The 15,000-nt window shown below is 49.2% G+C and overlaps 1 protein-coding gene across 3 annotated transcripts in view; it reads left to right on the forward strand.

The window, feature by feature from the left end:
• Window positions 1–15,000, forward strand: part of LOC121684296 (SPHK1 interactor, AKAP domain containing) — a 59,156-nt gene that overhangs the window by 31,986 nt on the left and 12,170 nt on the right. For all 3 annotated transcript variants that reach the window (XM_042064285.1, XM_042064287.1, XM_042064286.1), the window contains exons 4-7: window positions 3,105–3,164; window positions 3,387–3,524; window positions 4,139–4,397; window positions 12,212–15,000. The exon at window positions 12,212–15,000 is cut by the window's right edge and continues 995 nt beyond it. In XM_042064285.1, coding sequence (XP_041920219.1) covers window positions 3,105–3,164; window positions 3,387–3,524; window positions 4,139–4,397; window positions 12,212–15,000 — 3,246 coding nt within the window. The remainder of the gene's footprint in view (window positions 1–3,104; window positions 3,165–3,386; window positions 3,525–4,138; window positions 4,398–12,211) is intronic.

The following is a 15,000-nucleotide window of genomic DNA, read 5'->3' on the forward strand; positions in this document are numbered from 1 at the left end:
AGAGAGAGAGAGAGGGAGAGTGTGTGTGTTTCTGTGTGTGTGTGTGAGAGAGAGAGTGTGTGTGTGTCTGTGTGTGTGTCTGTGTGTGCTTGTATTCCCATGGGCTGTGTAAAAAAAGGCATCTAAAGGCACCAAAGCCAACAGCTTCTCTCCCCTTTGCTCCCCTGTAGTGTACTCTATCTGGTGCACTCCAGATTTCCAGATTAAGATGCACACCGTCGTTCCCCAAACAGCAATCAAGCTGTCGCTTCATCTGGCGGTCCAGAGCCCTCGTCGACTCCTCGCATCCACATTCACCTCACAGTCAGATCAGTCAGATCAAACCAATCAGATGATCGGCTGTAAAGAAGCTTCCGCGATTGACATGCGGCTGTGTCAATCAACAACCAGGACACTGATGTAACAGTGGATTGAGGGCGGGCACAGAGGGCTTTCATGTTGCTTCCCCCGTGATCAGGTGGGCTGGGATACCTCCTGGGCAGGAATGGATGAGCTTGGTGACCCCCTGCTGGGGGTTTTATTAGAAAAAAAGATGCTGAATCATAAGTTGGCACAGGTGATGTGTGGTGGTGATGGCAGAGTGTGACCCGTGGTCTGTGTGTGTGTGTGTGTGTGTGTGTGTGTGTGTGTGTGTGTGTGTGTGTGTGTGTGTGTGTGTGTGTGTGTGTGTTTGTGTTTGCCTGTGTGCGTGTGTGTGTGGGGCAAAGGGATGTGTGGTGGTTATGGTAGAGCCTAACCTAAAGTGCCAGCTGAAGAGGAGGTTGTGGCAAGGGGCAGGGTGAACTGACCAGCTGCCAAGAGGAAAGGAAAGTACATGCAGAGAGAGAGAGAGAGAAAGAGTACTGCTCAACTTATTTGTGCTTCTATGTATGTATTTAATTAAGCTTGGGCAATAATGTCATACCAATAAAGCTTTATTGGAAGAATTGAATAGAGAGTGGGAGATGGAGAGAGAGAGAGAGAGACAGAGAGAAAGAAAAAGAAAATAATGAAACTAGAGGCAAGAGAGCTGGGTAACAGCTGGAGAAATGTCTCATGGAAAACAAGAGATGAAAGGAGATCAAACCAAAATATTTAAAGAGACTGTAGTGAGACTGAAGTGAGAAATGGAGTGATCATAAGCGCTAAAGATGGGCCGCTCACTTGGAGACAAGGTGTGGAGACAACAAGGGAAGTCACAATTACTGCAGCAGCAAGTGCTGTGAGACTAAAAACAGATGATAAAAGATGAAGAGAGAGAGAGAGAGAGAGAGAGAGAGAGAGAGAGAGAGAGAGAGAGAGAGAGAGAGAGAGTGGCTGCAGGGAGCAGAGGGAAGCGTGATGAGAAAAGACAGCAGAGAGGCACACACTCACTAAAATAAAACACCTGCAAACTGAGGCCCCCTCACTATGATCAAAGAGCAGCTAGCAGTACAGTTGCACACACAAATACACACATACAGGTACGCACACACACACACACACACACACACACACACACATACAAAGTACTTTTACGTTCACCTTGACATTGTCCATTTTATGGCCATTTGTGGGCCTGCATTTGTGTATGTGGGTGTATATGCACTTGTATGTGTGTGTGTGTGTGTGTGTGTGTGTGTGTGTGTGTGTGTGCACCAACCTGGTGAGAAATCAATTAGCGGCTGACATGACTGAGCGTTTTCAGTAAGGGACGGGAAGGGGGGAAAGCAAAAGAACAATGTGGAGGAGGAGAGAGACAGGGGGATAGAGGGAGGAGGAGAAGACAGAGACGGAGGGAGAGAGGGAGGAGGAGAGGGAGCGTGAAATAGAACGCCAGAGTGCAGACGAAAGGAAAAGATGCTGAATATAGCACAAAGACACAAGCCATCTCAACCTGCCGCGCTCTCCACACACACACACACACACACACACACACACACACACACACACACAGAATAGCTCCCCCAAGACAAATGAGATACTTCAGAGGGGGAGATGGGGGGGGTAGAGAGAGAAAGATAGGGAGAATAATAGAGAGAGAGAGAGAGACTTCAGACAGACATAATGAGAGAGAGAGGAGAAAGAGGGATGAAGAGAGGGATAGAGAGAGAGAGAGCTGGTTAGAAGAGAAGACGGTTATCTAAAACTTAGATTTAAGTGAGGGGGTTTGGCAGATTGACAAATGAAAGCCATGCAGGCCATGAATAGATGGATGAATGGATGGGCAGATGGATGGATGGATGGATGGATGGATGAGAATTCAAAAAGACATAAGAATGCAGGATGCAGTTGTAATCAGTGAAATGGCCTACAGTTGGACTGGGCCTGCTCCAAAGCAGAGGGAAAATAGAGCCTGCTTCACTTTCACATTAAGAAAAGCTGAAACAGCAAGAACGAAAGAGAGAAAGAGAGAGGGACATGACAAATGGAGAGAGAAGGAGAGAGGATGGAGAGAGAGAGAAGGAGAGAGGGAAATGATGAGGATGGAGTGAGAAGTGTGTGTGATGTGTGAGCAACAATCACAAGTGCATCTGTGGATGTATTCCTGGTATTCCTGCCAGCAACTTCAAACACACATTAGTGTGCTTGTGTGTGTGTGTGTGTGTGTGTGTGTGTGTGTGTGTGTGTGTGTGTGTGTGTGTATGTGACAACATTAGCGGCGCATGGACCATTGTGTCCTTAGCAGTCAGAAATGATTCTTTGAAAACCTAGTGAAAAGGGCAACTCTCTCCACTCTCTCCAATATGTGCCACAACAGGGGTCTCCGGCCTCCATTACCGTGTGTGTGTGTGTGTGTGTGTGTGTGTGTGTGCACTGACAGAGAGAAGCAAAGTGAGAAAGACAGCAAAAATGACACCAGACCAGAGCTGACAGTTTGGTCTAAATATTTAGATAATTACTGACATGCTTAGAGGCCTCTATGGAGAATCTGACTTGAGGCAATAGATTTGTGTGTGCGTGTATGTGTCTGTGTTTGTATTCACAAGTGTATTTTAGAAGGGATCCTGCAACATTGTAATGTGTATCTGTATCTGTCTATTCGTTATTGACAGAATCATATGATCTGTTTGTATTTTGTGGTTAAAAATATTTTTGTTCTTTCCCCTTCCCTTGCTTGCCTGTATTCTCTACCTTCTCCCCAGGTGTGCTTTGTCAACCTTGATCGTCATAACGCCGATCGCCACGATGACAGCTGTATCAAGGTGCGTGGGGTTCTCCATGCATTGAGTTTGTGTCTATACGTGTCTGTAAATGTGAATTTTTGGAGAAAATCCTCCAAAAACGGAGAGGCACTGAGCTCCCCCTTTATGAAAAAAAACAATGCTGACAAGGGTCATGATTTATGTATTTAATATAATTTATTCATTTATAGAGCCTCTAAACCTCCCCCTCACTTCCCATCTCATTCTGTCTCTCCTCTGTAGAAGTTGGCGTCTGTCTCTCCTGAGTTGCCGAGGCTGATAGAGTCTCTGGGAGTGCGGCAGCCCAAAGAAAATGAGATCCTGCTGCTGAGCGGACTGCAGCCCCCTGAACCCTGTCCTCCTGAACACGCCCAAGCACAGGTGAGCCCCCGATCACTCAGCTCCTGTCCTCCTTAACACGCCCAAGCACAGATTAGCCTCCATACAACTCCTGTCTCTCTGAACGTACCCAAGCACAGGGCAGCCTTTGCCCTTTTCTGATAAATACCCTTAGCTCCCATGAATCCATGCCCAACTGCTACACTCCTAAACATTCCCAAGCACAGACGAGCCCTTACTCAACCCTGGGTGCCTTTGACATTCTCAACCACAGGCCAGCTCCTACATCAGCCAGATCACATCAGCATGCCCCCTCTCAGCTGACCCCTGGCGTGACCCCAGACTTGGTCAATTGACATCAACTCACCTCAGCCTTTGCCCAGCTCCCTTCCATCCATCTAAAGATCAAAGATCTGCATACTGTCCTCCAACGAGTGCATAGAAATGCAAAATAGCACTAGCCTTTGAGATTTGACCTTTCACCTCAATAAAAAAATCCTTGTCCTTGTCCTTGACCCACTTTGTGTGTTTGTTAATCCATGTCTTTGGCTTTGGCTCTGTGTGTGTTTTGGTGTCTACACCTATGTATGTGTGTGTTGTGTGTGTCTGTGTGTATGTGTGTGTGGGGGGCTTGTGTGTGTGCTTGCACATCTCAGAGTCATCGGGCAGCAGATGTGTGTTTGGTCCAGTGTGCGAGAGGGCGTCGCCCGACCCAGCCGGGCAGCATCATCTTCGAGATAAACAAGTTTCTGATTGGCCTGCAGTCCGGCCAGGAGAGGCACCGCCTCAGCCGATTGGCCAACCAGCGTGTCACCGATGATGACACCAACCGCTCTGTGTCCTCCATTGAGGAAGACTTCCTCACAGCCTCGGAGCACCTGGGAGAGGACAGTGAGGAGGACCCCTTCAGAAACGGTGATTCTCACACACACATTTATACAAATATATGCACATACTAAGTACTTTTATCATCTTGACCTTGTTTTGTTGTGTGTGTCTGTGTGTGTGTGTGTGTGTGTGTGTGTGTGTGTGTGTGTGTGTGTGTGTGTTTAGCAATTTCTGATAATAGCACAAACCCATGTGTTCAACACTCCGTGCAATCACTAGAGTAGATAACCACATTTCAGTTCACAGCATCATCGATGTGCTTCTCAACACTGCTACTAAACAAGTCACGCCAGCTGCACACTTCGAGTTTTTTTCCAATTGCTACAACACAACTTTTTTCACAAAACCACACACCCAAACTGCAAAATATCTCATATATCCTGCAAAATGAAGCACTGCAACCAAAACTACATATAGCATTATCAAAATCAAACTTTTGCACCAAATGGCACACACTTTATTCATGTTACTAACCAACTACACACTGGTGGTGTTCACATGCAGAGAGATACAGTATGTGCAGATACACACACATGCTGTTGAAACATTTATTTTTTTATTTTTCACCAAACAAGTCAGTGCAACATATGCACAGCAGATATATTTACATTGAAGTACAAAAATATGCTCACAAAAACAGTAAACTGAAAAAGAAAATTGCAGAATAAAAAGAACTCTTCTATGGGGTTCAGAAATGGTGAGTACGGTATGGTGGGAGGTATTGCAGAAGAAATGGTGGGTGGTCAGCAAACCAGTTTTGGACTGCTGCACAATAAAAGCTCACGTTATCCCATACTACAACGTACTGGTTTCTTTGATGGTCTGCATCATTCATACGCTCTGGTGGTATGAGAATGTTGTGGAGTCTGTCCAGAAATGTGAGAATATATTAGCTGTGTTGTATGGTCCAAGGTTGGCATGACGGTGGAGGACACCATGCGTATTGGTGATGGCAGCGCACATTGTGATATTCCCACCACGTTGGCCAGGAACATCTATAATGGCTCTGTGGCCAGTTAACCTGACTCTCGCCAGATGAATTTCATTCCGCTTAGCTCCGCCTAGCTTCACTCACATCCATCTGGGGCCTCTTCCGTTGAGAGTGATTTCTGCACCAGATTTTATGGTAAAGCCAATCAGTATGCAGGGCGGGAGTTTCATAGATGTGACATAGCGTAGAAGCGACTGTGAGACTGTTATCAGCGTCACGGGTTGGCTTCGATGTGAGTGGTTTAAGTAGCACGTCAATAGATGACGGACAAGTGGCTTATCCAATCATATGCAAGCATTTTTTGATTAGGCCCAGCCTTCTGAAGCAACACTTTAATGGATTGATCCCAGATGGATGAGTGGAGCTAGGCGGAATGAAATTCATCTGGCGAGAGTCAGGTTAGTGGCCAATGCCATTTCTCCCCCTTCTTCTGGTCATTGCTAGGCTGAAACCAGCCTCATCTACTAAAGATGCCTCATCTAAAGATGAACTCATATGAGCATGCATTTCCACTACTCCCTGAAAACAAAGAACAAAAATCAGTCAATATGGTGTTATCCAGTACACTGAGAAACAATGTTGCGTGTAGTGTACTGCAGTCAATATTGTGTTTCTCTCAAACGGCACCTTATAAAGATGTTTCATTCTGATTTGGTTTCTCTTGAGAATGTGAGCCAATGTGGACAGACTGACTCGTTGAATGTTACTGAATAAGGTGTTGTCTTGGATGATGTGGCTTTGAATTTCTCGTTATTTGATGTCATTATCTTCCAAAACCAAGTTTACAATGGCAGCTTCCTGTATCCCGGTGAAGTGAACATTTGGCCCCTTCCTCCACCATGGCTGCGTGTCTCAGTCCTTTAGAGAAAAACAAAAAGACAAAAATATAGGGCTTGGACAATGCAGCCTAAAGATATTTCCCCCATAGTAGAGTAAATTGTACAGGAAACTTGTACAGTTAGTGTATGACATCAGCCATTCATGAAGTAAACAGGTGTCACCCAACTGATACACTATGACATGGTGTGTACTACATAGTGTATAAGAAAATAATTTTGGTTGAATACCTGTACTCCAGTCTGTCTGGATGACACAGGCGATGGTAAAACGGCTCAAGTTGGGCTGCACTCTCTGTCCTCTCTGTGTGTCAGTTTAAATAATTGTGCTATGCATAGCATTTTAGTATGTTAGCAATTGGAAAAAAAAACTGTAATAAAATGATCACAGTGTAACCAGATTTGCAAAGCCATTAAGTCAGGTGGTGCATTAAGGGATATGAGGAGACTAGCGTGCCGTGGCGCTCTCAGACAGGTATTTATATCAGGGCCATTGTCTGTGTGACGAGCAGGAGCGCTCCAGCACTGCAGTCTGGCAGGTGTCCCAGACAGGGATTAAGGCCATTTGCCGCCACTGAGGCTAACGCAGAGGCAGAGACTGGAGCTTCTGCCACATCCACTCTCTCTTTCTCTCTCTCTCTCTCTCTCTCTCTCTCTCTCTTTCTTTCTCTTTTTCTTTCTCTCTCCTAGCACAGAGACTGAAGGCTCTTCCACAGTCTCTCTCTCTCTCTCTCTCTCTCTCTCTTTCTCTCTCTCTCTCTGTCCTAGCGCACTTTAGGAGATGGCAGAGGCGGTGCAGCAGCGTTTGGCACTAGCGCATATCTGCCGTTGGGAATACAGCAGTAACGTTTGGGTTTATGAGCACAATAGGTCTGTAGGCCATGCATGAGTGTCCTGGTAGTGGCAGTCGTACCGCAATGCTATTAATGTGGAGGGGGTGTGCTGGGGGGAGGAGGTGAGATAGGGGGAGGAGGTGGGGGGGTTATGGGGGGAGCGAGTGATCAAACCAAATGCCACAACATGTAGACTGGGAATAATGTACCCGATAAGAATCTGACGCCGTAGGCATGACACATTTCATCATGCTACTCCCGAACTTCCGTTTAGAATGCCATTTTGTTGATACAAGCTGCAAGCTTGTGTTGTGAAAAACATTCCGTATATGTAAAGTATTTTCAGTAAATATCACTTGTTATATTTCAGGAAGTTGGCGTTGTCTTGAGTTTGTCATAAAAGCACTTTATGTAACTGTGACACTACTTAAGCAAAGAGATTGTCAATCGTCAGTAGCTTGCATTCCTCTCCATATCTCTCACTTTGCACCAGACTGGCCCATATATTGTATAGTAGACATATGTCATTTAAAAAGCTCTCACACAGCCAACATTCATCAAATACACACAAAACACTCACAATTTAACACATATACGCAAATGTAGCCTCCTGAATATCTGGATGCGTTTCATGCAACAATTCAGACTCAGCTTTTCTGTAATGTCACAATATAATTATATAGCCTCGTCGCCACATAATGTATTCGCAATTTATATAATGTGTCATAATATCACAATTTATAGGCCTTGTTGCAATGTATAATGGACTGAACCTGTCATAATATGGAGCAATTAGGATGGTGGTACTGGGTCATAATTATATGTGAAGACGAGCTCGCATGTGGTGTTAATGTGTTGTCTGGAAATTGAATGAGAGAAAGAGAGAGGAGAGAGAGAGAGAGTGTTTGTGTGTGTGTGTGTGTGTGTGTGTGTGTGTGTGTGTGTGTGTGTGTGTGTGTGTGTGTGTGTTTTTTAAATGTGTTAGCAGTAAAGTGATGACTACAGTAGTGGCGTAGCTAAGTACATTAGCACTATTGGGTGCTGTGCTGCTGTAACAGGATTTGATGCTATGGGGAGAGCAGATGGTGGAGTTTAATGTTAATCATTACACACCTTTCTCCCCAGGTTACCTTTGCTGGTGTGTGTCTGTGTGCATGCATGAGCGTTTGTTTGAGATAGATCTCAGACCTCATGGGGCAAAGGCTCATGTCATCATTTCCCACTTCCTAGTCCACACACACACACACACACACACACACACACACACACACACACACACACACACACACACACACACACACACACATACACACACACACACACACAGCACTCTGTAATAACACACACTCTTCAGATAGCGTCTCTAAATTCGGAAAGACAAACAAGCCATAAAGACGCACAAACAAACACGACCCCACCTGCTCAGCTACTGTTGACTCTCATCTGTTTCCACCATAAAAGTCAATAACATGGTCAGGAGGTCATTGTTGTTGACAAGACAAACACCCGCACACACACATACACAAACATACAGACACACACACACACACACGCACGCACACACACACACACACACACACACACACACACACACACACACACACACACACACACACACACACACACACACACACTTCCATACCCAATGCCTACATGTTGCTTAGTGACATCCTATCACTCATCAGACTGGTGCCCTGAGCTTCGTACAATGCAGCCTTTTAATCTGTCTGCTCTGCATGCTTGACTGGACACATTAGCACCAGTCGTGATAAGCTGAGCGTGACACACACACACACACACACACACACACACACACACACACACACACACACACACACACACCTGACCTGACGTAGCTAATGGAGCACAGTGTAATTGCACTGACAGTAATCAGGTGGGCCTGGAGCAGTGTGGTGGTGGTTGGTAGGGGCTCAAGATGTGTTGTGCATGTGCAACTGTGGGAGAACAAGGACTGGAGACCCATAAGGATCTAATGAACACCTGACACTTACCCAACGAATACTTTCTCCCACTTGTGTTCAGGGAGCTGCAGCATCCTAGTAAAGTGTGCGTATGTATGTACTGTAGCATGAGTGACTGGTACACATATGCACACTGCTTCACTTCAGACATGAGTAAATGGTATATATATGTACATTCTACTTCAAACCAGATAGCAGGGAAGTGTACACTGATGCCCACTACCTCAGGCTAGTCAGTGAATGACCAGTGACACATATACAGTACGACTCACCACACATTGGTGTAAAGTACACTATACACTAATCCACTTCAGACAATACATCAGTTAAGCACACCAATCTCAACGCCCATACTTTGATACTCTAATTATTCAAAGGACTTTGGAACGAATCAACCAAGTAATTTCAAGTCACTTTTATCTATTTAGCGCATTTTTGTATGCACAGAGTGCAACCCAAAGCGCTCCACATAGTACAAGACATTGACACACAAGATAAAAGATGCCAGACGGAGCGGCGTAGTCGCCAGCGTACCCGTGACACCAAGACATACAAGACAGACATCAAACAAATGAACAAATAATAAAAAAGTAAAAAAAAAAAACAATTTAAAAAGAAATGTTCATGTTAATAATGACAAAATATATATAATAAGTAACATATTTAACATATAACAATGATAAACAGACTTGAGTACTATGTGGAGGTGCAGCAGGAAGCAGCAGTTTACAGAAAAAAAACAAAAAAAAAATCCATCAGAAGGCTGCTGAGGACTTCCTGAGTAGTGTCATGGCGACATTACTTTCAGGCTTACATGGGCACAGCAGCGGAGTTTAGAAAACGTTATCAGGGGCCCAGTCAGAGCTGATGTAATTTGACTGGCCGGGCCCTGCTAGCTGACTCAGGCCTTGCACTAATGCAAATCTGTCTCTGTGAAATGACTTGTATTCACAGAAAGGTCAGCAAACATTCATTTAGATCCGGAGTGAAGGCTGATGGGCTTTTCTGCATACACAGCTAAGTTTGAATTGTGTGTGTGAAGCCGTGTGTGTGTGTGTGTGTGTGTGTGTGTGTGTGTGTGTGTGTGTGTGTGTGTGTGTGTGCGTATATATACTGTATGTGTGTGTGTGTGTGTGTTTGTTTGTGTGTGTTGTGTGCGCGCGCATGTGTGTGTGCGTGCATGCATCACATTAGGTAATAATGATTTCGCGTTACACTGGCCAGTCGTGCCTTTACCCACGGGCAGCCGAAGCTGTGCCTGGCCATACCTATTTAGGGCACAGCCAGCCCTGGGCCCCCAGACACTACTGAGCGGCTATGGCAACCCTGCACTGATCTATAATTCATATGGAAGGAGATGTGCAGCTGATAATGTCTGAAGGGTGTTCTCACCCCTGAGCCAATGTAGTCCTCATCATCATCACATCCTCACTAATAGAGATCTGCACTTCTCTGGAAGGAGCAGAGGGACTTAAAGGAGAGAGAGAGAGAGAGAGAGACTTAGATGAGAGAAATAGAGGGAAAGAGAGGGGGACTTAGAGAGGAAGGAGAGGAGAGGAGGAGATGGGAGGCAGAGAGAGAAGGAGAGAGAGGGAGAGGCAGAGAGAGAAGGAGGGAGAGGCAGAGAAATACAGTTTTTGCCTATTGCTTACACACATTTTACAGAATTTGGCTCATTATGTAAAAAATCTACATATAGCCAAATAAGACATAGCGCTTGGAAATAAAAAAAACTCACATCTATGCCAAACTGAAACACTGCCATCAAAACTCAACAATCCTTTCTAAAAATGTGTTTAAGCTACGGTTACACAGTGTTTAAGGTATGCTACAAGAAGTTTAGGTATTGAGTCTTTGGTCTAAGCATTCATTGTTTAGTGTGTAAGCAATGGGTAAAAACTGTTGTAGTAGAGAGAGTTGGAAACGTATAAGAAAGAGTGATTTGGGATGTACACAGAAGAGATGTTAAAAGTACACTATGCAAAATTTTCACCTGTATGAAGCCAATTTGATGGTAAACGAACTTGTAATAGGCGAATCGTTCACTCATAGCTATACAGCATAGACGTAGCGAGTCGATACCCAGAAAACCAGCCATGCAACTTCAAGAACGGTGGCCCGACAAATCTTGCGAGAATCGTGAAACATTACCTTGTCAGTAGATATAGCTCTTTGGAGATAGTTTTTGCCTGTTGTTAATCCTTCACCTCCACAACAAAAGCATTTCCATTGTGTACAGGGGGGATAAGTCACTGAAGTTTGCTATTTACAACAACAGAGAAAAATATAAATATATCGCTTCATTGGTATTTTATTGAAATAGTTCCATGACAACTCTGACCCAAATCAAGAAATTGAGAGGAGAAAGAAGAGGATGTACAGGTCAAGTCAAGAGAGAAATGCAATCGAAAGAAAGAAAGAGGGAGAGAAAGAGAGAAACACAGAATGAGAGAAAGGTGTGTTTGTGTGTGTGTGTGCGTGAGAGAGAGAGAGAGAAGAGAGAGAGTGTTGTGCATGTGTGTGTGTGTGTGTGCAATCTGTGCATGTGTGTGTGTGTGTGTGTGTGTGTATGTGTGTGTGTGTGTGTGCAATCTGTGCATGTGTGTGTGTGTACAGTATGTCCGTGTACTGTATGTGTGTGTGTGTGTGTTTGTGTGTGTGTGTGTGTGTGTGTGTGTGTGTGTGTGTGTGTGTGTGTGTCTGTTGAGCAAACGTCAGTGGGGTGTATTGATGGCTTACTTTAGCTGGGCTCACCTCATCACCTTTCCCGTGGGGCTGCACTGCAGGAGGAGACAGACTGCCTCTCTAACGACAACAGGCATCCCCTTCTCCCTGTCTCCTCTGATTCTCTTTTCTCCTCTCTCTTTCCCTCACACTCTCTCTCCTTCCTCTCCTCTTGTCTCTCTCTTTCCTCCTCTCTCTCTCTCTTGTTCCGTCACCCTTTCTCTCATCCCTACATCAATCTCTCTGTTCACCCCTCCAGGCCTCTCTTCCCGATCGCTCCTTCTTTCCTTTCCAATTCCGTTTTATTTTATACACCACTCTGTTCTCCCTCTTCCTTTAATGTTTTCTTCCCTCGTTCCCTTGAGTGATTTTGCTTAACCTGCTGAAAACGTAATACAATTTCTCATTTTCTCCCTCTCTTTCTCTTCCTCCCTCATTCTTTCTCTCTCACTCTCTCTCTTCCCTCTCTGGGCAGAAGCAGATGGAGTGGATGTGGGAGAGGTGGCGGCGGAGCTGCTGAGAAGGAGTCGCCTTCCACCGCGTCAGCGCAGGGGTGTAGCCGGGACCCCCTCCCTTGACCAGAACGACAGCGAGGACTCCGAATCCACCCTGCGGTCCTCGCCCGCCTCCGTCTCCCAGAATCCTCGCGAGTCGGCCGGCCGCTACGCCACCAATCTGGCCGAGACGGTGCTGCAGGACGCCTTCATCCGTCTCTCACAGGACGAGGCGCCCTTCTCCCCCGCCGCAGCCCTCAGCCTGCCTTCGTCCTCCTCTTCCTCGTCCTCCTTCCAGCTCCCCAAAATCGTCATTGTCCAGAGCCCCGACTGCGCCGAGGACGCTACCGGCGACTGGCCCGATCATGGGCCGGACGTAGCCGCACCACGCGCCGCCGGCGAGCGACACCGACCAGCCACGCAGCGCAAGCCACATCAGCAACGGCACCATCATCATCCTCATCCACCGCACTCCAAGCATCAGCACCAGAAGCTCAATCAGGAGGCCCAGCAACAGCAGCAGCAGCAGCAGCAGCATGCAGCCTCCAAACCCCTGGAGGTGGCACTGGCGTGTGCCGCCAGTGTGATTGGCACCATCTCCACTCCGCAGGTGGCACAGCATCTGGCCATGGACCCTGCCGCACGCACAGCGATGGACGCCGATGAGGATGACGGACCGGTGGAGGAAGAGGAAGAGGATGAGGATGAAGATGAAGGGTGTGACACGGAGGAGGGCGAGTTCTCCCTCACCTCGGCCATGTGCGGGATGGCGCAAGTGGCTGGAGCCGTGGCCGCCGTGGATCTGCCCTTTGACCCCGTGGAGCCGGACGATGGCAGCGGGCGCTACTCGCCGTCTCTCGGGCTGCTCTCGGCGGCGCAGGCCAGCGCGGCCGTGCCGCTCCACGCCAGCCTGGCCGAGGGCACCAGCGTGGAGGCGTCGCGTGCCAGTCTGGCACGGGCGCTGCTAAGCGAGGCCACCGGCCTGCTGGCACGACCCCGGCCCCAACGGCAGCAGCTGCGGCAACGGCAGCCTCGCAGCGTGGCACAGCTACTGGAGAGCACACAGCGCCGCCTGCTGGCCGGGGTGACCGGCACCGAGCGCAGGGTCAGGGACGAAGGACCGGACGAGGAGGAGGGGGGCCGAGGGGAGGTCGAAGAGGAGGAGTATGCCGAGGAGGAGGTGGAGGAGGAGGAGGAGGAGGAGGAGGATGACGAAGAGGAGGAGGAGGAGGAGTTTGTGAGAGACGTGGCGGAGAGCGTGCTGGCGCACGCGCTGGAGAAGGCGGCCAAGCGGCGTGAGCTCGATGGCCGGCAGAAGGACGCAGGTGGCGCCGGCGACTGGGAGGGGCAGCTGCGCGACACCACTGAAGGCGTCCTGTTCGCTGTGCTCCGGCTGACCGCCCGGCGTCTCGGACGCGTGTCGCGCCACGCAGCCAAGAAGAGCCACCGAGACCGCAACCACGACGGCAGCGGGGTCCGCAGAGAAGGGGAAGGAGGAAGGCTCTTGCAGGCCCTAGAGAGGGGAGGAGGAAGAGGAGGGGGAGTCTTGGGGACGGTAGGAGCTCCCGGGTCACACAACGGGTCACCTCAGCGCGTCCGCAAACCCAGCGGAGACGGCGAGCATGCCCTGACCTCAGCGTTTTCCATGGAGCAGGAGAGCGGTGGTGGAGGGGTAGACAGAGGCCAGGGGAAGCGAGAAAGAGAGCGCAGCATGGAGGCCAAGCTGCCGTCGCTGGACAGCTCGCCGCGACACGACCCGCGTCTCAGGGCCAGGGGTTACGAGGTCAAGCCCTACGCCCTGAGCCCGCAGCACTCGCTGGGCGACACGCGCACGCCCGTCACCTGCTTCGCCGAGGATCTGGCCGCCACGGTGGTCTCCATGGCTACGGAGCTGGCCGCCATCTGCCTGGAGAACTCGAGCGGCAAGCAGCCGTGGTTCTGCGCGCTTAAAGGCTCGGGGGCTCTGGGCGGCATGATGACCGCAGGGGCCGGGCTGGACGCGGGGTCGTACCTACTGCCCACCTGCCGTTCGGCTGCCGGTGGTGGAGGAGGAGGAGGAGGAGGGGGGCTCCGTAAGAAGCACCGTCCACCGAGGCTGAGCGAGATCAAGCGGAAGACGGAGGAGCAGCCTGAGCTCATGGAGCGGCTGGTTAACCGCGTGGTGGACGAGACTGTCAACCTGGACATGGAGCCTGTCGGAACCAGCGCCAACGGCCATCACCACAGCAACCATGTCAACAACACCAACGGCATCAGTGACCCCTTCGCCCTGTTTGCCTCTGAGGTGACCGCGCGCATCCTCAACTGCCCCGAGCTGAGCGTGGTGGACACCTCGTCCTCAATGTCCAGGCAGCAGCAGGGACCTGCGTCCACCTCGGCCACCTCATCCCCCTGCCCAACGTCACCGCGCGGGCGCCTGCAGTGCGAGCGATGGAGCTCCCGGGGGAAGGCGGCCAGCTGCGAGAGCATCCCAGAGGAAGAGCCCTCGGGCTTGGGCGGGGGCCGTGGCGGTCCCGGGGGCCGGACCCTGGGGCCCGGCAGCCGACTGGGGCCCGACCTCAGCCGATCGGTGTCCAAGCAGTCGAGCTGCGAGAGCATCACCGACGAGTTCTCCCGCTTCATGGTGGGCCAGATGGAGGCGGAGGGCCGCGGCTTTGACCTGCTGCTGGACTACTACGCCGGCAACAGCGCCAGTGCCATCCTGCAGGCAGCCGTGCAGCAGGCCGCCACCGGGGGGCGCCGTAACAACAACAACAACAGCAGCAGCAAC

This window comes from Alosa sapidissima, chromosome 15, assembly GCF_018492685.1.
Source record: "Alosa sapidissima isolate fAloSap1 chromosome 15, fAloSap1.pri, whole genome shotgun sequence".
Classification (NCBI taxonomy): domain Eukaryota; kingdom Metazoa; phylum Chordata; class Actinopteri; order Clupeiformes; family Clupeidae; genus Alosa; species Alosa sapidissima.